At 29.2% G+C, this 24,321-nt stretch overlaps 1 protein-coding gene across 1 annotated transcript; it reads left to right on the top strand.

Annotated features, from left to right (window-relative positions):
• The first annotated feature begins 853 nt into the window (after positions 1 to 853).
• Positions 854 to 7,275, top strand: LOC145828814 (MIT domain-containing protein 1-like). The gene is made up of 6 exons (XM_082936567.1): positions 854 to 913; positions 1,797 to 2,015; positions 2,236 to 2,359; positions 2,534 to 2,769; positions 3,042 to 3,250; positions 7,125 to 7,275. Exons 1-6 carry the CDS (start codon positions 854 to 856, stop codon positions 7,273 to 7,275), a joined length of 999 nt encoding a protein of 332 aa, XP_082792693.1.
• The last annotated feature ends 17,046 nt before the right edge of the window (positions 7,276 to 24,321 follow it).

Here is a 24,321-nt window from a genome sequence, read left to right as displayed (position 1 = left end):
TAGGGGTAACAGTGATAATAAAAATAAAAACAAAAAAGTTCCTAAAAAATCTATTAAAAATTAATAATAATAAAAAGAAAAAATTAATTAAGAAGAAAAAATAAAGCTACCGACCGAGGGTAAGGGTTTGGGGTAACTGTGATAGTAGAAAAAAAACTAGAAAAAATAAAATAAATAATAAAATTTAACCCATGCAAAAATGTCTTTGTGCATTTTTATCCCCTCGTGCAAAAGTATCTTCGTGCAATTTTGTGCCCTTGTGCAACTATGTACGCTCGTGCAAATTTGAAAGCTACCCATTATTATTAGTTCCAAACCATTATTGTAATTAACAGAAAAGTAGTTTTAAAAGCTGACTACTTCTTAAAAAATTGTTTGTATTCTAGATTATACCTGCTTGGAAAAAACGTTAGTTTGAAGGACTTGGGAGCTATTTTGCAGAAAAGAATTATCGTCAGAGAAAATGTGAGAATTAATTTGTAAATGTACCTCATACTTCAGCGGCTGTTAAATAAATAGTTAATTAGTATTGGTTGATTTGTAAAGTTAAAGTCTATTAACATTTTATAAACTAAGACTCTTCTCAAAACAAAACCCTACAAAATATTTTAACAATCTTTATCAAGTTTTTAACTCAAGGTTTAATTTGGCTTATGTTTACGGTAAAGTTATGAAAATTTTTCTTTGTTTAACAAACTCCACTGATAATGTTTGTTCCTCGCAGCAACCAAATATACGTGATTTCGTCATTGAAGCATACAACGAAGTGTTCAAAAAATTTCACCTAAACGTTGTCGGCTTGGTGGAGCGAAGTTTCGAAAGTTGCAGGTTGAAAATAAGACACGAGTTCAAAATGAAAGCTGACGAGTTTACGCTGAAGTCTGATAACAACTTGCGCATGTTCAACGATAGGGTTTGCACAATTTAGAATATTTTCGTTTCAATCGTATACAAAACTTTTAGTTTGCGTATATTTGTTTAATAACTAAAAAAAGTGGTTTATAATACGTTTCAAAGATAACATTTGTATTTTGTTGACTAAAGTTGTTTTAAAGTGATCTAATTTTTTCCATTTCTTTTTGTATACTCAAACATTCAAAAATTATTTAAGTACGAAGAACTATTCATTAGGGTTGCGATCATTTGCAGAACATAAAAATAAGATTACCGCAACAATTTTTTTATAAGTCATAGCAAAGCTAAACAAAAGATCTAATTTGCATTAAGCAAAGTCAAAAAAAAAAACCATTTCAATAATAAAATAGATTTCATAATTGAAAATTGCAGCAATATATGTTGACTATTGATTTTAACCAACGAAAAGTTTAAGTTGATTGTAAATTTGTATTATATTAGGATAGAATAAGCTTCACCAATATTAAGTTTTTAAAAAGAAAGTTTATAACCAATGAAATGATGAATAACTAAATATTATGAAACAAGTAGCAATTAAATTTAATACAACTAACAAACTTACACTTATATATTTTATAGTTGTTAACAAATTTACACAGTATTCTTTCTTTTTAAAACTGTTTAAATTTGTTATTATATATTCTAATGAACTTGCTTCGCTAAGATCTCTATTACCAAACGATTAACTTTAAATTTTGATTAATTTTTTTAATACATATTTATACTTTGTAAGTAATATCATCCGAAGAGTATGGCTAAACTAAACGACTTAAATTGAGAAACATTTTAAAAGTTTTTACTTGATAATATAGTTTTTTAAATTCTTGTTTATGTAAACAATTAAAAAAAAAATATTTAAATTTAATAAAACTTCACAAAAGGTGCGAAATTTAACTGAAATGACGGCGCTGACCTTCGACCGCAGCAGATGGGAGAAGAAAATCTCGGCAAAACTTCAGGGTCACGTGACAAAAAGCGACCAATCGCACGAGTGGGTTGAAACTGTCATTGAAGACAACAGAGATCTGTGCGCTAATATTTTCCTGAGAGCCTGCCAGGAGCAAGCGCTGAAAATGATCGATGAAAACGCTCAGAATACGGTTTGTTTTTAGATTTTAATAGAGATAAATGATTCATCGTTTGTTATTGTGTTTATTTTGAGTCATTATAACTTACTTGTTCCTTAAAACTGTATTTGTCTTAAAAAAAATTTTTTTTTTGAAATGTTTTTACTCATCTCACTATGATTATTAACTAGTATTCACTTTGTTTAGTTAATTATTTCCAAAATAATTTTTAATAATTTTCAATATTATCCAGGCATTGGACGCAACACTGAAAAGTCTTAAATTGAATGCAGAAAAAGAAGAAAATGATGGAAATTATCAAATGTCACTCGTTTTATACAAGCAAATAGTTGACCATCTGAAAAAAGCTATTAAAAGTTAATATTATTTGTAAATTTTCAACATAAAAAAATTATGTTTTTAAATCTTAGTTTTAAAAAATTTAAGGTATTTATAGAAAAAAAAATCCTCAAGATAGTACAAACGTGAAAAAACTATTTTTTTTAATCTTAGTTTTAAAAAATCAAAGGTATATATAATTTTTTTTAAAGGTAGTACAAACGTTAAAAGAAAGAACAAATACAACCTGCATACGTTGGTATACGAGAAAAAATTGGACGAAATGAAAGAATTGGCGAGAAAAAAGAAGTTGAACACAGAAGTAACGTTTTACGAAATTGAAGACAATTCTACTGGACACGATTATTCCAACATAATGTCTTCGGTCATGAATGATCAAGTTACTTCTTGCAAAGTCGTTGATAATTACATCAGAACTGATAATCAGGTGAACTTATTGGAATTAAAGTTATACATGGTAGTAGTATATTATAGTAAATTTATTTTGAAAGTTTTTTTTTTTATGGTATATTTTTTGTGTTTACAAAATAATTAGTCATTTCAATCATAAGTTGTTTTCTTATATTTACAGTCAGAGTTATTATAGTAACTTACTGGAAAGGACTGAAATTTTTTTTTAGAAACACAGCAATTTATTTATGCAGTTTCACCCAGTCTGTCTATAATCACAGCAATAGTAAGAGTTGTATTTTTCTCCAGATAAACAATTTTGAGAGGTTCATTGAAGCGGTATGCGAGGGATGTGAAAACTTGAACAGAATTCAGCTGATAACCGGCAGGGAAACGGGATACGACAGATTCTTGCAAGACGAAATGTTGGAACGAGTTGCGAATGACGCGATGAAAAAACGCGACAATTTGCAAGTTGAAATCAAATACAAGAACCATTTGCATGACCGACGTATCACGTATGTATATACTTGTTCTAAGTACTTATGGTTTTAATTTTAAAAATCAGGATTCTAAAGTACAACAAACGTGGTGAAACAAATAGAGTGAAACATTGTTTTTATTATCTGGTAAAAAAAAGTTAAATAAGTTTTAAGCAAACTAGGAAAAACTTAAACAACGTATTTTTGGTTTAGTAGATTTTAAACTTCCCATGTTAAAAGTTTTAGTTTTGCCAATTTTTTTATGTTATGTTTACTAAACGCTGTTGTACTAAAAATTTTGTGGATGGTTGTTAGCTTTTATACGCATGATACTTTTCTTATAATTTTTAGTACTACATATATTGTACAGGAATCTAAGACAATATTCATTCAAAAACATCTTTATTAAAGCAAACAACAAATAAAATTGATTTCGGCTAACGCTTTTCAACTACTTTTGTTAGCAACTAATTTTAAGATTAAATTTTGAGTAAATAAATAGTCAGAGGTTACATCAGAAAAAATCAATTAACACTAATTAGCATAATTGAGCAAAAATTAATCAATTAGACATTCACAATTCATAAATACATATATAAAACGTTGATCAGTAATTTAACTAATTTAAGCAACAATAAAAAAAAAAATTAGCAACAAAGTTCAAATTTAATCTATAACAACTTATAAAGATTAGATTTATAAACGTATTGTTGCTTACACAAGTTATGTTTGCATGTTTTTATAAATAAAGATTCTAAAACACTTATGTGATAATCGTTACGATGTTTACTTATAATTGAAAAGTTACTATCACTATAGTTTTTTGCACAATCTGAATTGTTTAATAAGTGTTCGGCAATCGCTGATGATCTATTAGATGGTTTTTTTAAACCAGTGTCCATCCATCTTCTGAGGGAATTAAAAACGTGTTGGTCCCTTCTTATATGGAATCTCTGGGACGTTCTGCCAATGTACACACTGTCACAGTGGCATTTGTACATTTAAATTATTTTGCTTTTTTCATGATCGGCAGTACGGTCTTTATAAATTCCATTTAAGAGCTTTCTTGTAGCATGACTGATTCTTAGTTGTACAGAATTAAAAGTGGAGTTTACAGTCTTTTCGAGAGCAGTTGCTACTTTACCGAGATATGGCAATCTCAAATATACAGGCATTTACTAGGACCAAATTTAACAGCTTTTTCAAATTTTGAGATTGTATTGTTAATTGTCTTTCTGATTATATGCGATGGATAACCAAGAGCTTCAAAAATATTTTTTATTTTATCTAATTCTTCTTTAAACAACTTATTCGAACAAATCTTGTGTGCTCTGAATACTAAACAGGAAATCAAACCGAGTTTTTGAGATAAAGGGCAAAATGAATGAAATGGAATATATTGGCCAGCAAATGTTGGTTTTCTGTAAACAGTAGTAAGCAACTCAGAAGATGTACGCAACAGATGTACATCCAAGAAAGGTAAGCAATTGTCTTTTTTTTTTCAATAGTAAATTTTAAATTTGGGTGTAAATTCGAAATTTTGCTGAATAATTCCTCAATGTTATATTCATCATTGTAAGACACAAAAATGTCATCTACATATCTAATATAGTTTATTGGTTTTTGATACTTGGAAAAGAGCATTGTTTCAAAGTATCCCACAAAAATGTTGGCTAAAATAGGGCCAAGTGGACTATCCATCGCAACTTTATCTATCTGTTTATAAATATAAGAATTAAACCTGAGTTCAACATTTTTTACTGCCATGTTTAACATACTAAGACAAACATCTTTTGGAATAGAAGGAGCTGTAAGACCAGAATTATAAAGTTCATTTAAACATATGTTTATAGTTTCATCTACTGGGACATTAGTAAAGAGGCTTTTTATGTCAAAAGAACACATGTTACTTGGTATCAAAGCATTTTTTCTTATGACTTCAACGAATGAGAAAGAGTCTTTTATACAAAAAGTGGAATACTTACTGGAAACTGGTTCGAGAATTTTGATTAGTAGCTTTGAAATTTTATATTGTGCAGAACTACTCATATCTAAAATAGGTCTAGTTGGAATACCGGTCTTGTGAGTTTTAGGTAGACCGTACAATTTCGGACACTGAGAACCTGAAGGTCTAACAGATTCATACAAGTCCTTAGAAATATAACCATTGGCATACCAACCTCTGAGCTTAAGTTGAAAAGCTCGTTTTATTTTAACAGTTGAATGAAATCTTTCAAAAGGACCTAGTTTAATAAATTTATCTTTATCTAATAAAATATCATTTTAGCCATCATTTTTGTGGATACTTTGAAACAATGCTCTTTTCCAAGTATCAAAAACCAACAAACTATATTAGATAAGTAGATGACATTTTTGTGTCTTACTATGATGAATATAACATTGAGGAATTATTCAGCAAAATTTCGAATTTACACCCAAATTTAGAATTTACTATGAAAAAGAAAAAGACAATTGCTTACCTTTCTTATGTAGATATGTAGATGACATTTTTGTGTCTTACAATGATGAATATAACATTGAGGAATTATTCAGCAAAATTTCGAATTTACACCCAAATTTAAAATTTACTATTGAAAAAAAAAGACAATTGCTTACCTTTCTTGGATGTACATCTGTTGCGTACATCTTCTGAGTTGCTTACTACTGTTTACAGAAAACCAACATTTGCTGGCCAATATATTCCATTTCATTCATTTTGCCCTTTATCTCAAAAACTCGGTTGGATTTCCTGTTTAGTATTCAGAGCACACAAGATTTTTTCGAATAAGTTGTTTAAAGAAGAATTAGATAAAATAAAAAATATTTTTGAAGCTCTTGGTTATCCATCGCATATAATCAGAAAGACAATTAACAATACAATCTCAAAATTTGAAAAAGCTGTTAAATTTGGTCCTAGTAAATGCCTGTATATTTGAGATTGCCATATCTCGGTAAAATAGCAACTGCTCTCGAAAAGACTGTCAAATACACTGTAAACTCCACTTTTAATTCTGTACAACTAAGAATCAGTCATGCTACAAGAAAGCTCTTAAATGGAATTTATAAAGACCGTACTGCCGATCATGAAAAAAGTAAAATAATTTATATATACAAATGCCACTGTGACAGTGTGTACATTGGCAGAACGTCCCAGATATTCCATATAAGAAGGGACCAACACGTTTTTAATTCCCTCAGAAGATGGATGGACACTGGTTTAAAAAAACCATCTAATAGATCATCAGCGATTGCCGAACACTTATTAAACAATTCAGATTGTGCAAAAAACTATAGTGATAGTAACTTTTCAATTATAAGTAAACATCGTAACGATTATCACCTAAGTGTTTTAGAATCTTTGTTTATAAAAACATGCAAACATAACTTGTGTAAGCAACAATACGTTTATAAATCTAATCTTTATAAGTTGTTATAGATTAAATTTGAACTTTGTCGCTTATTTTTTTTATTGTTGCTTATCTTAGTAAAATTACTTATCAACTGTTTTATATATGTATTTATGAATTGTGAATGTCTAATTGATTAATTTTTGCTCAATTATGCTAGTTAGTGTTATTTGATTTTTTTGATGTAACCTCTGACTATTTATTTACTCAAAACTTAATCTTAAAATTAGTTGCTAACAAAAGTAGTTGAAAAGCGTTAGCCGAAATCAATTTTATTTGTTGTTTGCTTTAATAAAGATGTTTTTGAATGAATATTGTCTTAGATTCCTGTACATTATAATTTTAACTTTTTTTAAGATAAAATATAAGATTTTTTAATCAACTATGTTAAAAACTGTTGGGTAATTGTATTACAAGTTTGCGGGTAAAAAAAAAATATTGTGGTAAATATCAATTAGATAAAACTTTTAAGCTATCATATACCAACAAACATGTGTAAACAGAATGAACACTGGTTGGATAGTGAAGATAGGCAGAGGGTTGGACATCTACAAGGGGAAAATAGAAAGTAAGGGGACAAGAGAAATGTACAACTCACTAAAATGCAAGTCAACCGAAGTTGAAATATTTCATGAAACCAATGCTCGCAAGTAGCAGTTGTATTTAGGAAGATTAACAGTTTAATTATTTAATAACACTATTTTCTCCTAGTTAATGTACTCTTAGCCATAATTTTACAAATATTTTAATTTTATTTTCAAGTTGTTATTAAGTCGTCAATCAGTTAATGCAGTTATGTTACTTGTTATTATTATTATTAGGTAAATTTTTCTGTTGTTTTTGAAATGCAAAGCAACAAACACCAGTGCCATTTTTATGGTACGTGGATTTGCATTCCAATATTTTTTACATACCTCTTTTTTATGCTGACTTTACACATGGTTACCACAGAGTCAGGAAGTTTGTTGTGTTGTCTGATAACTGTAAGAAAATTTAGATGTTCTTTAATGAAATAGGTATAATATTTTTTTTTAGGATAATTGTATGATTTTCTAAAAACATCCCTTTTTGACATATTTTATCATTCCATCTCAGTGTAGCTTTAGACATTTTTAATGATTAAAAGGTTAACATTCTTTTTTGAATTACCAAAAAAGCTAACCCACTTTTTGACAATTGATAAGCTTCAGTCTAAATAACTTTACAGTTCATGTATGGCTACGTCAATACCAACACATATCTTCTAGATTTATAACACAAGTGGCGGCATAAAAACATACATTTACTTAAACTCACAAACAAATATATCAGAAAAGTCTATTCAATCGAATCACTTTCGTTCACTACTACTGGCTTTGCTGTATTTTAAATTTTAGTATACTTATGTACAAATTTTAAAATAAAAGCACATTGATACGGATACAAAGATACAAATGTTAATATTTTAGCTTAGTCAACGAAGTAAACTATGAAAAAGCTGCCTAAACAAGCCATGCACGAAAAACAAATAGTTCTGCCTTGAAGCTTGAGTACGTACTCATTTTTAAACACTAAAATACACACTTAAAATAAGTTCGTGAGTACTGCTTGTGACGTCATACACCTTCCTTTGGAGATTGACGTAATTGATTGACAGGTGACTTTCCAATATAAATAAAACCTGTTTCAAAAACTCTAAGCTTGTTGTAGGAATTTGATCATACAGTGAAGTTTTTAAACTCCATTTTGAGCTCTCGGGTGAAAAGTGATAACTGGTAGCGTGTTGGAAATTTTGATAAGATCAAGTTTTTATCATTACTAAGATGCTTGGCGGAATCAATGTCTTGAAAACAGTCTTGTTTTCTTAATTCATTAGCGAAACAGACTTTTGGTTTTTCTTAGACAAGCGATACTAATTAGAGGTTTGTAATATTGAGGAATTGAAGTGCCGAAAAACTTGAGATTAAAAACAAGAAGCGAATTGAATCATCGAGTTAAAAAAAATATTGGTTTTAAATATATATTACCATATACTTCTCCAACATTTGTTATAAAGGGACAAGTCTGGTTTAATCGGCGTATTTTAGTCACTGATATAATTTCTCGTACACACTTGAGTTTTTTAATCATATACATAGAAAGATAGCAAAGTGTCCTCTTTTTCTCAAAGCCGCATGCCTGAAGTATGTGGGTTATTGCATGCCATAAAACTCATTCCAACTTAAGTTATTCCTTATACCTACGAACAAGATAGCACTACACAGTTTGAATTCAGGTATTTCTATGCGCAAATAAAAGTGTACATTTTTTGAATATTGCAGCTCACTACTTGAGCCAACATTTTCTACTAACAATCGCTCAGTGGCCTTTACTGCGAGTTCTACGATTTGAGATTAACTAAACGATGGTGTATTTGTTAAAAAAGTTTGTAACACTAAGCTGGAAAAACTATGCTGGAACACCAAAGGTGCCAAAACACTTTGCAGAGCTTTACATAGCCGTTTTGAACAAAGACTCATTTGAACCTGAAAGACTGTCAGCTGATAGAAAATTTAACCATCTCTTCTAATCATAAGCACCTTAAATGTAATTTCCGGCCAGCAGACAATTGATTTTGCTTGCTCGTTCGTTGCAGTAACTAAGTCGTGCGAACAACTCAGCATTCCAAAAACCATTGTTTCAAATGAGGGAGACATATTTGTTCTGATCACAGCGTTGTGTAACATACTACTAGGTGTATCATGTAGGTGGTATCGATTAATAATGCAATTTATTTCCTGATCACCCAGCATGACCACCCTTTTTACTCATCACAAGTAAAAGAAAGGTTAACCATCCAAATCTCAATGGTAGATTGTCTATGGTCTCAGGAAAATCAAATTGAATACATTTAAGAGGTTATTTAAAAATGCCGTGTTTTTTTTTTCCTTTTTCCCAGCTTTCTTTTTGAGCACGCTCAAAAGTAACGGCTTCAAAATGGTCTCCAACCTAATGATTTGCGATAGTACAAACGTGAAAAACATGTCCCTGCTTAAACTCAAGAAAAGCTGAACTTAATCCTACTTTAACTTAACGGCGTGACATTGCATCTGGAGCAGGGAACAATTTACTCGGTGCATATTTCAAAATACTTTTCTGCCTCAGCTAAAAAGTCGGGTTTCGCATTATCAGCCAGTTTTCTGTGTCCAAATAGTTTGAGTAATAGGTTGTAGTCAGTCAGAAAGTTATCGTATCCCTTTGTTAAATACATTTATCTTTCAAGTGCTTCCTATGAAACCAGGCGTGATTCAGAGCATCTACGAAATCGGGAACCTTTTGTAACAATACGCCATCAAGTCGACAACACAGTAGAGCTGCGAGAATATGCTTATGTAAAAACCAACATTAGTGTAAAACAGTCTGGCTGTAGATGTTTATGATATCAAAGTAGAAAAGTGTTATGCATTTAATTTGGTAGTAGCAACTATAAATTCTTTTGATTAGTAGAGCCATTAGGCTTATACTTCCAGTAAAAATTTGATTTGAAGCTTGGTCGGTCATCAGCAACTTCAACCGGCTGTAACTTGATACCTGGTGTGTTAACAAGCATCCTATGTCTGCTATTGATTTGGGTGTAAGAAAAATATTTACAGTTTAGGTGAACTTCTGCTTTAACTCAGATATAGTAATGGCAAACCCAGCATAATTTAAACTCTTTTAGTGCAAAGTTAAACTTTTCTAGATTTATTGCAACTTAGTTTTATTGATTAACTCTAAGTATATACACTTGTTTGTTTTGTTTTTAATTTTTTTTTTACAAAAACGCAGGGGTGTTGCTAGGGAAGTTACGGGGAATACCGTTTTAACTAAAAACATAATTAGGATATTTTGCTAATTTTTCAGGTTAAAACTTATTAAAAGATTAGCTACAAAAAATATGAATTTTGAATTTAAGGACCAAAATTTTTTAATGATTTAGTAGGCAATATTTTTTTACAATTCTTGTTTTGATTTTTTTTAGGAAATTAAGATAATAAGAATATTGGTTAAAGGTAAATATTTCAGGTATTTTTGCAAGTCGATTTTCGAACAAAACTAAGAGAATTTTATAGTAATTTATAAACTAAAAGTAGTAAAAATTCATTGCATTTTAACTTACATAACTTCTGAATTACTCAAAAGCAAAAAAGTGAACAGCTTTGAAAACAAGAAATCTAGTTCTATCCAATTATGTATAGTACATGGTTTTATTTTCTGTTCACTAAAAATATTTTCTATAGTCATTTGCCATTTTTTTGCCCCCTTTTCAGCCCATTATCTTTAAATCTATAACTAGCTATACTTGTCGGTTTTTATGATGTTTATTGTTCTTTGGATATTAAATATTAACCTTGCTTTTTTACTGTCTTTTTAATTTTTTTAGGCCTTAAAGCCACAGTTTGTCTAGATCAGGGTTTCCAAACTTTTTTTCATAAGGCCCCCTTTGAAGAAATTAAAAAAGCATTGCTCCCTCTAATAATATTTCTCAAAAGACTGCTCTTGAATAAGCCTTAAGACTTTTTTCTATCATCAACTCCAGAAATCTGGTATGAACTTAAAATTTACCCCTAATATCTAGTATAAGTTTTAAAACTAACCTTTGTTACGCCTAAGAGTTTTTTTTTTGCTATTCATCATCAACTCCAGATAATCTAATGTAAGTTTTAAATTATGACTTTATGACCCCTTTGCAGATTATTGCCTCCTAAATTTCTGAAATGGCCCCAAAGGGTCACTTTGCTAAACCCTGGTTTTGATATGCTGTTAGCATTTTTAACCTTTTACTATTTGTAATAGTCTAGTGGCTTTTTTAAAGTCATGTGTAAATCCTGTCAACTTTACGAGACCAACACCACTCTTCAAATGACGATCTATTAATTCATTATAAAAATTTTTTTTAGCTCTAACTTTCCAAGGTTAGTTGTGTTTTTTCCTTACTTAAAGCTCATACTTTTTTCTATTTTGTCATATAACAAGCTGTCTTGCAAGTAAGTTGGCAGTCTGCAACCAGTTATATTTTGATTGGGTAAAAAAAATAGTTTCTTCGAAAATAGCTATAAAGCAATATCTTAGATAAGTTTCTGTAAAACAAAACAAACGTTGTTAAAATAACTGATAATTTGTGAAAATTTTTAATGTAATAAGCTTTGCTTACAGCTTACAGCTAGGAAGTTAATTTAATTTGTGATGTATTATTATACAGGGTTGCCACCTTACCTGGAAAACTCTAAAAACCTGGAATTTGACAATTTGGTCAAAAAAAACCTGAAAAAATCTTGAATTTGAGAAGTTTTGAAAAAAACCTGGAATTTTGAACAAAAGTCATCAAATAACCCGGAAAAAACTAAAATTTTAACAGTTTTCACATGTTCAGTAGAAAAATTTCGACTTGACTCAAAAAATCTATTATTTAAATAAAAAAATTTGTCACCATCAAAATTTTTTTATTAAAAAACATTTAAAGTATCTTTTTAATGGTTCTATACTATTTAACACAGTTTCTTACCTTAAACCTAACTTTAAACTAAAAATAGACTTAAAAATGAGTACTTTTAAAAAAATTTAGAAAGCCTGGGAAATTTTTTTTTAAACTAGTGGCAATCTTGAATTATATGGTTACATTAAAAAATAACTTACTTGACTAATAAATTTTCATTCTGATGGGCCCCGTGCTGCAAAATATTGTGCATGATTTTTCTACCTTCCACCGAAAGTTATGTTGATATTAAAGTGTTTTTTTAATAGGTATAGATTTTATTAAATACGTTTTTAAACTTTTTTGTCTGACTCTTCTAAACAATATTATATATATTTTATCAATTATTACATCTGAATCATAAAATGATCATTTTGATGAAATTATGATTTTTTTATGAATTATGATAATGACTATTATATTCATCAAATGTTTTCTTCGATGATCTGTAGTGTACACTTCTAAACAGTTTGACAACTACTAGATCAGATTACTTAGATAATTAATTATTAGGCAATTTTTTTTTGTGTTAATAGATAGTTAGTTTTACATTTTATTTGTTTAACAGTTGGTTCAAGTTTAAAAAGTATAGTCCTTTTTAACTGCATATTATCAAATAAGTTTATGATTAAGAAGTTATACATTATAAACTTATTCTAACAAAGTATAAGAATTTTCAGTATACAATCTTTTTAGTGTGTCAGGCAAAACATTGTTACAGCTTTACTACAAGTCTATTTTTAAAGCTAAGTTTTTAGTTCTAAGTCTAACTTCTAGGATCGGTAAAACAGCAGTGATTATGATGAAGTATTAAATAGTGGTATTGTATTCACATTTTTTACTAATAATTAACGATTTTCTTTATGTTCAAGATTATTTTGAGATTGTAAGTGGCAACCATGTGTGTACTTTATTATTTTTCATGCTAGTTAATGATAAGGTATATTTTGCAGTAGCTTGAAACATGCAAAACCATAAATGTACTATTTCTTTTATCTGGTGGTACATGAGTTTTCACTCTTATATTTTCACAAACTTCTTTTATATGATTTTTCGATACTTTTTTACCTTATTTTTTCTTTTTTTGTATTTAAATTGTACTATTATTTTAAGTTTATGTATAATTTTTTATCTTAGTTAGTTATTTTAATTTATAAATAGTTATGAAAGTTGTTTAAAAGGTCGATTATAAGTTATTGAATGGTATATGCGTTTTTGCTTTAAAACTTTTTAAATCTAAAAGATTTTTTTGGCATCTTAAAAAAATTATAATGATAAAGTTATCTTAAAAGTTTTTTTTTTCGTGTTCATTGTGTATTTATGGCTAATAATTATGATGTATGTTCTTGTATAGTTTCTCTTTGATTAATTCAATAAGTTTGTGGTTAGATAACTTATAACTAGTTATCTATCGGTTCCGGCCAGACAGTGTCCTTTTTTGCTACTCTCCGGATCCGGTAGATCACTAGTTTTGATATGTTTTCCGAAAATTTATTGGGTTCCAACTAATAAAAACAACAATAGTCATGTTTTTTTTTTAGAGTATATAAAAAACAACCATACTAAATTTATAACAACGTGTTCCTAAAAAAACTCAATCAAACTTTAGAGCGCAAACATATTAACAGTACTTTTTAAAATTGTAATTGAAGTATGTTGTAGGTTTACTTATATTTTCTTTGTTTTTACGTTTGACAATAAAACAAAGATAAGGTTTTTAATTGCTCTTTGTTGGCATACCAAACCATAGCTGTATCAATAAAAGTTTTTTGATTGATTAGTTCATAGTATTTTTGCTTCCCTCTTAAATGACAAACCAATACATTTTTATATGTAGAGTTTTAAATCGATATGACTTTATTCGGAAATAAATCAATTTTAGTACACTTTTTCAATGTTCTGTTATAAGTTTAGGCAACTGCTCTAGTCAGTGGACCTGATATGGCAGCATTTTATACATAAAAGTTAAAATTTACTCAACGTAGACTTTTGTGGGTCGATTTTTTTATAATTAATTTATAACCAGACTAAGATCTACTATTAATATGCAAAGGGTAAGTAAGTTTTTTTTAAACTAGTGTTTATTAGAACACACACTGTTCTAGGCATTGTTTAAATAAATAACAACAAAAGACTAAACTATTTAACTTATAGTATGATTATTATGTCAAAAACTTAGTCGTAATTACTTAATTATTCAAACCTTTGATTTCAATAAGATATCTGTTTTTTACCTTTGTTCACTAATAAAGGTAACAACAATAAAACTTATTTATAATTATTATCTAAAAACAGTTTAGAAATTTGAAGCAGGCATTTTTTATTATTTTATAAGCTTATTATAAATAGTATGTAAAAATGGCAAACATGAAGATTTTGTCATATCAGACATTTACTTTTAAGCATATCAAAGTCTTAAACAACGTGTAAGTTGAAAAATATCTATTTGTTTGCACCTCACACTGAAAGCTTTCTTTAGTATTAAGTTTTCAGAACGTATGCGCGATAATCTTGTAACGATATACCAAACATTTCAACAAAGCTACCAACGAAGTTTAGATTAAGGATTTACCGGATCCACTAAACAGAGTTCGGATAGTTCTTTATTTAGGATCCGCTAGCATCTTATCTTTAACTTAATATCCAGGTGGATGCAAAATATTTTAAGGTTTATGTAGTGTTATTAGAGAACAAACTTAGAAAAGAATAATACTACTACTGGTTTAGTAAAAGTGTTTTAATTATAGTCTTACTAAAAAAATAATAAACTGTTTTATTTTTAAACACTAACAAATAAAAAGACCTTGTAAAAACAAGAAAAAAAAATATCTATAAGAAATCTCAGTTAAATTTTTAGGATGTGATTTCAAGCTACTTAAACGATTGATCTCGAACCTTCTATGATGTAAAAGAAATAAAATGCTTTTTAATTAACGAAATTTAATAAATTTTTGTGATAAGCTAAAAATAAACAATTACATACAAATTGTTTAATAAAAAATGAAGATTAACTTTTTTAGCTACTGTTTCAGTATTTAAAAGTAAGTATCATTTAGTAAATAACATTTACCCATGTCCGCGTTATTAAGCTACAAAGAAACCTATTCTAACTTTTTAAAGTGTGATGAAGAAGTTAAAGTTTTTCGCCGGTTCATGGAAGTAATCGATTTTGCTTATGCTCGTACTCAAAAAATAGCCTTTCAGAATATATAGAAGATGGTTGAAAGATACCTCCTTGCAAACCTGGCGAGATGTCGGTGTATTTTCTTCTTTGAGTTCCACCAAGACAAGACTTCAGCTTCTTTAAACTTTTTAAAGTAAGTTTTTATCAGCAAAAAAAAACTTAATTTAGATCTCAATCTCTTGATCAACTGAATCTTGTTGCTCGCTTTCGTGAGTGGCTTTACTTGTTTTTGTTTCAAACGCGGAGTAGAACGATGTGAAAAATAACTAAAATCATCATTTGTAGAAAGTTGAGTCATTATTAGGCAGTAATAGAGAAAAGTGACTACTTTGAGCAGTCTCTCGAAAACTATGCTTTTTTTTTCTTCTGGTTTCAAACCTTTTAGCCATTTGATCTCCTGTTTGAGATTAGGAGGGAGAGAGTAAAGTCAGCTGTATTGATCAGCTGTTATGACTAACAACAAGCTGCTATCATGAAGGTTAAAGTATGAGCTGGTATTTGTATTATACAACCTTCTTTCAAAAGCTTATTCTACATTTCCTGCAACGGTTGCTAAGATTGTCGAGCCCTTTCGACCAGGTGAACTGTTCGCTTTAAAACAAATAAACACTCAGTACTTCTGCATGTGAAAATACACTTGACAGCAATGCGGTGTTTCTTTTACACTGCTGCCTTACTATTTGAAAAGGTTCGAGCAGTTCAATAATGCGGCTATCAAGTCGCCGTTCTTCAGCTGCAGCAATATAATTAAAATTAGTTTTTTTGTAAACCATGTAGTACTGGACACTTTTTCAAACTTTTCTAGATCTTTTAAAGTTAAAGTTTCGATGCGGAATTTATTTTTAAAATTGTTTATCTGGGTGTCCTTGACAAGACATTAAACTGTATCCGTGGTGTATGACTCGGTAACCGAAAGGTTTTTCGTCAACTGAGTCTTAGGACCAAACGTTTGAGCGCTTATTTTTTGTCGTTCAATTAGAAATTTTTATACTTATACATAAATGTTAAAATTTTTTCATTTTATTTTATAAAGTCAGTAATTAATGTTTTATAATATTGCACAGTGTTTAATTTCGATAATATTTCTTGATACTGTACGTTCTTTTTTATTTACACTAATCTTTGAAATATAAATTAAATTCTACATGTATTCTTCTTTAAAATGATTGTTTGTATTGTCCTGGATAAGACGTTACATAAAGGTATCAGTGGTGTGCGACTCAATAACCAAAAGGTTCTTTGTGCACCAGCTCTTACGATCAAATATTGTTAGCGTCTGTTATAGATAGCTAGTTCTTAAAAACAACAATCCTAAATGATTTGTTAAAAATTTCAAGGGCGCTAAAAAGCAGTAAATATTTCTATAAAAAAGTTTTCTCAACAAAAACTTAGCTCACTGGTTTCAGAATTGGCCAAAGCTTAGCTAGGATCCGGATCTTTTTTAAATTTAGGATCCAGTAGACCACTAGTTTATATGGAAGTTAATTTATTGAAGACCCTGCTCATATATGGATATGCACGAAGACATTTTTGCACAGCGTCAGTTATGTAATATATGTTACCTCTAACCCTTGGTTGTTTTTTTTTCCTTATTGTTGTTTAGCTTCTTGTTTGTTTTTTTCTTAATATATCTCTTTGTTTTTACTATTACTGTTACCCCTTGCACTTGGTCGTAATCTTATAAATATTATTATCTATTTTTATGTTCGTTAAAAGTTTTTAATCATGAAAAGTTGACCCTCCTTGCAGAGAACACTCCGTGCAAAACTGACGACTTCGTGCAAAAGTGTCTTTTTGCAAAACTGACTCAGTTCGATTGACAGTGAGTTGCGCTGCAACTTTTAAAGGCTGATGTGTTTTTTTAAAAGGAAACATGTTATTTTTCATTGGCTGAAATAAGAAATAAGTTCTTTAATCTATTTTGATTTTTGTATGAATTTAGTTTAAACTATCTTAAGTTTTTATTTTCTTTTTAAAAACAGTGTTCTAAATATTAAATAAATCATGAATAGATTTAAAAATATTTTTAAGCAATTCATCGAAAAATAAAGCTTAAGCAGCGCGTTTATTTTAATTTAATATTTGAATTAACCTTTTCGTTTAGTGTAAATTGTATTACGTCGCATAAAAGTGTTTAATCTAAAAAAACATTAATATAAAAATATAATGTAAAGTAGTAAAGTTTTTGTTTTTACTTTATTTTTTATTTTACAGCACAAGTAATTTATAATGAATTAAGTTTTTTTTGTAAAGCTGTTTTTATTACATCCACAAATATTGTTTTTTAATCATTTTTTAACTGTTTTTAATCACAAATAGATAACAGCTATACAAATAACAATATCACTAAACTAAGCTGGGTTAATTATTAAAAAGTTTTGAAGTTTATAAAATTTAATTCCTATAAACCATATTATTAACTTTAAAAGATTAAAACTGTTTTAAAATAACTAGTCTTAACTACTAAGACCAATTATAAGATTTGATATACATGTAGATGAAATTAAACTAAAACTGTTATAAGATTAAAAGCTGTATTTGATAAAAAGCGACTTGTCCTTACTGGTACATTGAGCATTAAAAGGTCAAGCATTTATTGTGTTCCGATTATTCTAGATTATGAAACACTTAATTTAACTACATTAACTTTGGTAGTTTAATCTAAAAGATTAAGATAGTCAATTTATTCATATAAATATAAATGATTTTTTTTAAAGAAGTAGGTTGTTTTAGTGAGAAAACAATAAAGTATTTTAAGCAACCAAATGTACATTTATGAATCAGCTTTATACTAAAATAACAAGAAAATAGATGTAGTTTTAATTTAAACAAATGTTTTTTTAAACATATTCAAATGATTTAGTTTACATAAACAGTTTTATAACCACATAAATTATTTATAAAAAAACTCATCAAAAAAACTAGTTTGAAAGTTTTTAGTTCATTCAGATACATAATTAGTAAAACTTGTAAGAACAAGTAGAACTAAACATAGAATTTTAGAATAAATGTTTTATTAAATTAATCTACTATCAATTTTATCTTAAGTAAAGTTTAACACCAAACTTTCAAATTTCAAATCAAACTATATGCAAATGCTTGTTATTATGGTAAAAACTAAATACTAGAGTGATACTTTTGCTCAGTTAAAAACAAAACAATTTATAAACTGTTGTTACTGATTATTTATTATTCTATAAGTGTAATATTTGCTTTGTTACTGTAACATAATAAATAGAAGATTAAGATTGATATGCTTTTTAAGAACATTAAGTTATTGCTTTAAGTTTTATGTTTAAAGATCTTTATTTTAATTAGGTGGTTTTTATTTGAAGTTGTTTATTTTAAGGTAAAATAATTGTACAAAAAAGACAAAAATGGAAGATTTACTATTTAAAAATATAGTTAATATTAAAGCAGATTCCTGTATACTTTTAGCTATACACTTTTTCGTTTATATTTTATTATATAATTTAAATCTATGTTATATATACCATAGCTAAACTTTTTCTCGTTTTAAAGTGGAGGTCTAGTTTATGAAAACTATGTAACTTTTAGAGTGTATTTGTTAAGTTATAACATTTTAGGCAACATGTTGATGCTATTCATTCGTTATTTAAATAGAAGTTAATGACTTGTTACCAAGATTAAAAGAGTTTGTACTTTTTACATTTTTCACAATATTTTAAAACTTATAGTTTTAATGTGTACTTTTTCGAGATCTTGTTTTGAAATTAGAATTTAATTAACTTCAACTTATTAACTTATTAGTTTAACTATTTTGGTGTTAAGAGAAAAATAAAAAATAAAAAGTATTGCTGTTATTAGAATAATAATTATTTTGTTATACTTAGTTTTTTAAGAACAAATATTTGGTCATAGGGCCTGGTGTACGAAAAACCATTCGGCTATCATTTCTCACACTACTTGGATAAATTTTTACGTCCTTTTATATATAAATATTTATTTAAATTGTTTTACTTTGTTAGACATTTTTTATCAAAATGAAGGAAATAGACAAGGTGATTTTAAAGCTTGAAAATCGTTTAGCTAACGAAATGGCAAAAGTTGATGACTTAATTGACGAAACTTCAAAGCTTATTTTGTTCGAAGCTAAATCAAGTGGTTCAACTAGCTGTATCTCAAAAAAATACTGTAAGTTTTTATTACATTGAATTTTAAAGTATTCAGATTCTATAAAAGTTGTTTTTGAATTCTGGTATAAAATTTATTCAAATTTATTACTGTTTTTATGAAAGTTTAGGTTAGAAAAATATTAAATGCTTTAAATAAGCAAACAAACTTAAAGCAAAAAGTTTTACTTCATTAAATTTATTTATTTATTGTAGAAGACTTGCAATTTTTAGATTTGCAAAGATTTTTACAAAGTATAACTATATATTGATAGTAGAATTTTAGTCAATATAATACGTTATAACAATAACATTAAGCACTTTTTTATAAACTGTAATTTATTTTTTTACAGCTTGTGTAGAAAAGACGAAACCTTCATCTTCCAATACAGGTAATTAAACCCCAATTATTAGAAACAAGATTTTAATAGTTAAAGTTTTAATTAAATGTTATTTTAGTTTTCAAATGTTTTAAAACTATTTAAGTACTAATATAATAGGGCTGTTACACGATCAGGCGACTCTAGTTTAGTGTTAAAATTCAAGTTAGACTGATTTAATTTAGCTTTTTATAACTACTAACTTTCAGTTTAGCTGTGCTAACCATTAAAATAAATTAAATTTTAAATTAAATGGTCTTTTTGTTTATTAAGAAAAATTTCTTTTGCTCACACAAACCGGTTATCCTTAGTCAAACACAAACAGATTTAAGTTCAACTAAATTGGAAATATAACTCGGTCTTTAGTTACTTTAAATTTGACTAAATTATAACCGTTTGTACACGTTGGGTTACTTACTAAATGTTCTGCAATAGACGAACGTTTCGAAGCATTTAGATCTTTAACCGAGATATTATCTTTCTGTCTTAAAAGCAAAAAATATTTTACTCTTTAGGGCATGCTCTACTATCTTGATTGTCTTGCTGCAATCAAATAAAACTTGTTTTAAAAACAGCTAATTGGTTTATCATACTTAAAAAAAGTATTGTATCGTATCTTTTCCAGCTGGTGTTTTTAGTGGTGTGCTCGATGACTCAAAGTGAGATCAAACTCACCTTTCTCTTTCAAATATAGTTGGATTGAAAATTTAAATGACAACCTATAAAAGTTTTCTTTTTCAATACACAGATGTCAAAAATAAGAAAAAAAAACACAAATTGCAGCTAGCTCTACTACATACAATCAAATATTTTTGTTGTTAATATAAAGGTTTACTACGATTACAACATTTTAAGTAAAAAATAAAGTCATTGTTGAAAAGTAGTGGTAGCATATTTTCGTTCTAATTTAAGTTGTTTCTTTAGTTTGATTATATAAAGTATACTTGTTTTTTTTTTAATAAATAAGTTTACTATATTACATTAAGTTGAAGTAATATATTAACTTATTGATTAAAGTTTTTGAATTAAATAAGTTAACTTCAAGTATTATACATGAGAGTTTTTAAACTTCTTTATATGTTTTAGCTTATTGTTAGGCTTTTATCTTTTACGACAAAAAAAATAATTCATCGCGTTGCGTAAATATATAGTATGAACGCATTTGTTTTTAATCTTGCCTTTCAATTTTAAACCAAGCACGCCCAGTATAAGGAACGTAATTTTATTTCTCTTGTTTATAAACCCAAGATGACTCCGTTTTTAGTGACACGGAATGAATTTAAGCTACTGTTTTTATTTTGCTTTGGAGTATTATATCTAAATTATCAAATTAAATTTTCACACAAGTCTTATAAAGTTTAAGTTATATTTTAAACGAAAAAACTTAAAAGCTTTTTATATCAAATTATTTATAGTGCATTTGTTAACATTACTGCTCTTTAAATTTTCACTAAAGTGGTACTAATTCCAGGTGAAGGCAGCTCAAAAGGAGGGCTGAAAAAGAAAATCCTGCACAAGTACTACCAAAACAAACTGAAAGAGCTTAAAACCGGAAATCAGCTGGTCCCAGGAAACAACCATCAAAACTGCTCCGGTCAGTCAACATCAAGCGGTTGTGGAAATTCAATTTTTCAACCCTCCTACAGACAGGCTGGTAGAATTTCCAACGACACGACACTTCAAACAGACACACCGTCAAGCACCCGTGAATCTGATTTAACTTTTGAGCAGCCTTTGGACTTGCGAACAATGGAGAAGAAGCTGCGCGATCCAGGCTACCTCGATGCTGTGCTGACCGCATATTACGGAAAGAACAAACACCCCAGCGCGACAGATAAGCAAAAAATTTCCTCCGAAACGCAAATACCGGTGCGCTTGATCGGCGATTGGTACACCAAACAGCGTCAGAAAAGCGAGAGGGAAAAACTTGCGCGAATCCGGCGATCCGAGCCGGAGCTTTTCAAGTGCCTCGACGAACACCAGCTGTTCACCGACGAGGTCATCGCGAAGCTGGTGGCGAGGACGGGGCTGCGCTACGACGAGGTGCTCGAGTGGGTGGGAGCGGGAGTGTGCGAGCGGAACAGCAGGCTACCGAGGGGTGACTACAAGCAGTTTTCCATCGTCAACATGGATCTGGCGTCGGTTCCGGTGGAGCCCGGCGAGCCGACGTGGTGCTTCTGCGAGCGGGTGTCGTTCGGCGAGATGGTCATGTGCGACAACGACGAGGTTTGATGTCTTCTACGCGATATTTGAAGTTAAATTGATTTTCCTAGATTTTTGTTTACAAAGAGACATTTTTCAATACTAATCAATGTTTTTTTTTTTTTTAATTCATTACGACAGTTTTTAAATACTTTAGCTGCTTATAACTAGTGATGTACCGGACTCACTAACCGGGTCCGGATCCGGCCGGATATTGCCATTTTTGTCTGATATCCGGATCCGACCGGATCTTGATTTTAAAATAAGTCCGGATCCGGGTCCGGCCGGACCCAAAATTGTAGGTCCGGTACATCACTACTCTTTACCTAAGTTGTAAAATTTAAAAAATTTACTATCAAATTGTCAACCTTATGGCTAGCTGTTATACTGACTATTAGATTAAAGTAATTTTTCCAGTTTTTTAAAACCTCATTTTGACTCAGGCTAGTTTATACTCACTCTAGCTAGTTTTTTTTGTTGACTTAAACAGTTGCAGCTCTGCAAGTTAAAAGATTTTTGAGAATTTTTGAAAATCTTAGGCTGCCTCAGGCTAGTTTAGTTTTTTTTTTCAAACTCAGACTAGTTTTAAGATTTCTTGAAAAACTCGGGCTAGTTTTTATTTAGATTTTGAATGAGTTTGAGATCCAGTTTTCAATATTTTGTGATTTTCCAGTTAATTTATTTCAAGAACTTGATTTCAGATTGTTAATTGAAAATACTACGTAAAATTGTCAACTTTGTGGCTAGCTGTTCTACTTATTATTAGACAAAGTTTTTTTTTAGTTTTTAAAAACTTCATTCTAACTCAGGCTAGTTTTTACTCACTTTACAGGGTTCCCATATCCCTAGATTTCTTTAGATATTCCTAGACTTTTGCAATTATCCAAAAAAAAACTTAAATTTCCCTAAATAAAATTGAAAAAATCATGAATTTCCCTAGATTTCTCTAGATTTTACATTTTTTTAGTGCTGGACCAGTTTTTATGGTGTAAATATAATATAACATAATTTACATAATACGACTCACTATCCGGGTCCGGATCCGGCCGGATCTTGATATGAAAAAAATATCCGGGTCCGGTTCCGGCCGGGTCCTAATTTAAAAAAAAAATCCGGATCCGGTTCTGGCCGGATTCTAATTTGAAAAAAGAGTACGGATCCGGGTCCGGCCGGATCCTAATAAAAAAAAAGTCTGGATCCGGGTCCGGCCGTACCCGAACTTGTGGGTCCGGTACATCACTACTTATAACGAACAGCTTTGTTAGAAGAAAAGTGATAAAAGTATCTTTGCATCGAAAAAAACTTCTTGTATGATAAAATGTTTTTTCTAAAAAATTAAACGCTTACTAAGTAATACCTCACAAACAAAAGGTTTATTAATGTTTTACTACTATTTTATTATTTTTCACAGTGTCCAATCGTGTGGTTTCACTTCGCGTGTGTCGGTTTGAAAGTTGCACCGGAGGGCGAATGGTTTTGTCGAAGGTGCAGAGCAGAGTTGTCAAAATGATAATAACTGCCAGTTGAGCCCGGAAGCGTATAAACTTTTGTTTGTATTAAGTAAATAGTTCACGCTCGAGTAAATAAAGCAATGTTTATCACAAGCATGGTGCAACGTTTGTTTTCAATAAAATAAATAAATTTTTTCATAGACTAAAACGACTGATTTATTATGTATAACTTTTTTATTTGTTTAATAGTTGTTGTCTTGTTTATAAAAAACTTAAAACTTTTTAACAAAAATTCTTTATATACTTATAGCGAAAGTATAATATTTTTAATTTGTAATTTCTTGCCAAATGTCATTTACCAAAACTATTTAAATTTTTAAAAATGACTGTTAACAACTTTGAAAATAATGATTTTATTCACCTTTCATGTATATTTACAACAGAATTGAACATTTATAACATATCATAATAAAGCAAGGAGCCTTATACAGTACTAAAATTACTTAATGGGACTTTCAACAGCCTTTGTGACTTAAACAATGTCTCCACTTTTTGTAACTTTTTAAGACTACACATAGTAAATGTGAGTATTGCTTCTGTTGAATTAAGAGCAAATTGTAGTAGTAAAATCTCTTTAAACATTTTCTAAATGCACTATGTAATGAAAATAACACAAAAAGAGAACTTGATAAATATAGCATAAGTAGATTAAAACTTACAGTAGTTAGTCTAGAGTTGACGATGAGGAGCAAAATAAAGGTCTAAGGCGTAGTTAAGATTTTTTAGATAAGTCTTAAGGAAGGAGGCTATAGCTTCTTTAATTTAAAGAAGGCGTTATGAAAAAATATGGAAGACCTTGATCTGCAATACTTATCTT

Source organism: Thalia democratica, chromosome 2 (genome assembly GCF_965202585.1).
Source record: "Thalia democratica chromosome 2, ktThaDemo2.hap1.1, whole genome shotgun sequence".
NCBI classification, from domain to species: Eukaryota; Metazoa; Chordata; class Thaliacea; order Salpida; family Salpidae; genus Thalia; species Thalia democratica.
Note: the sequence above shows the minus strand (reverse complement) of the source record. Positions and strands in the feature narration are given on the sequence as shown.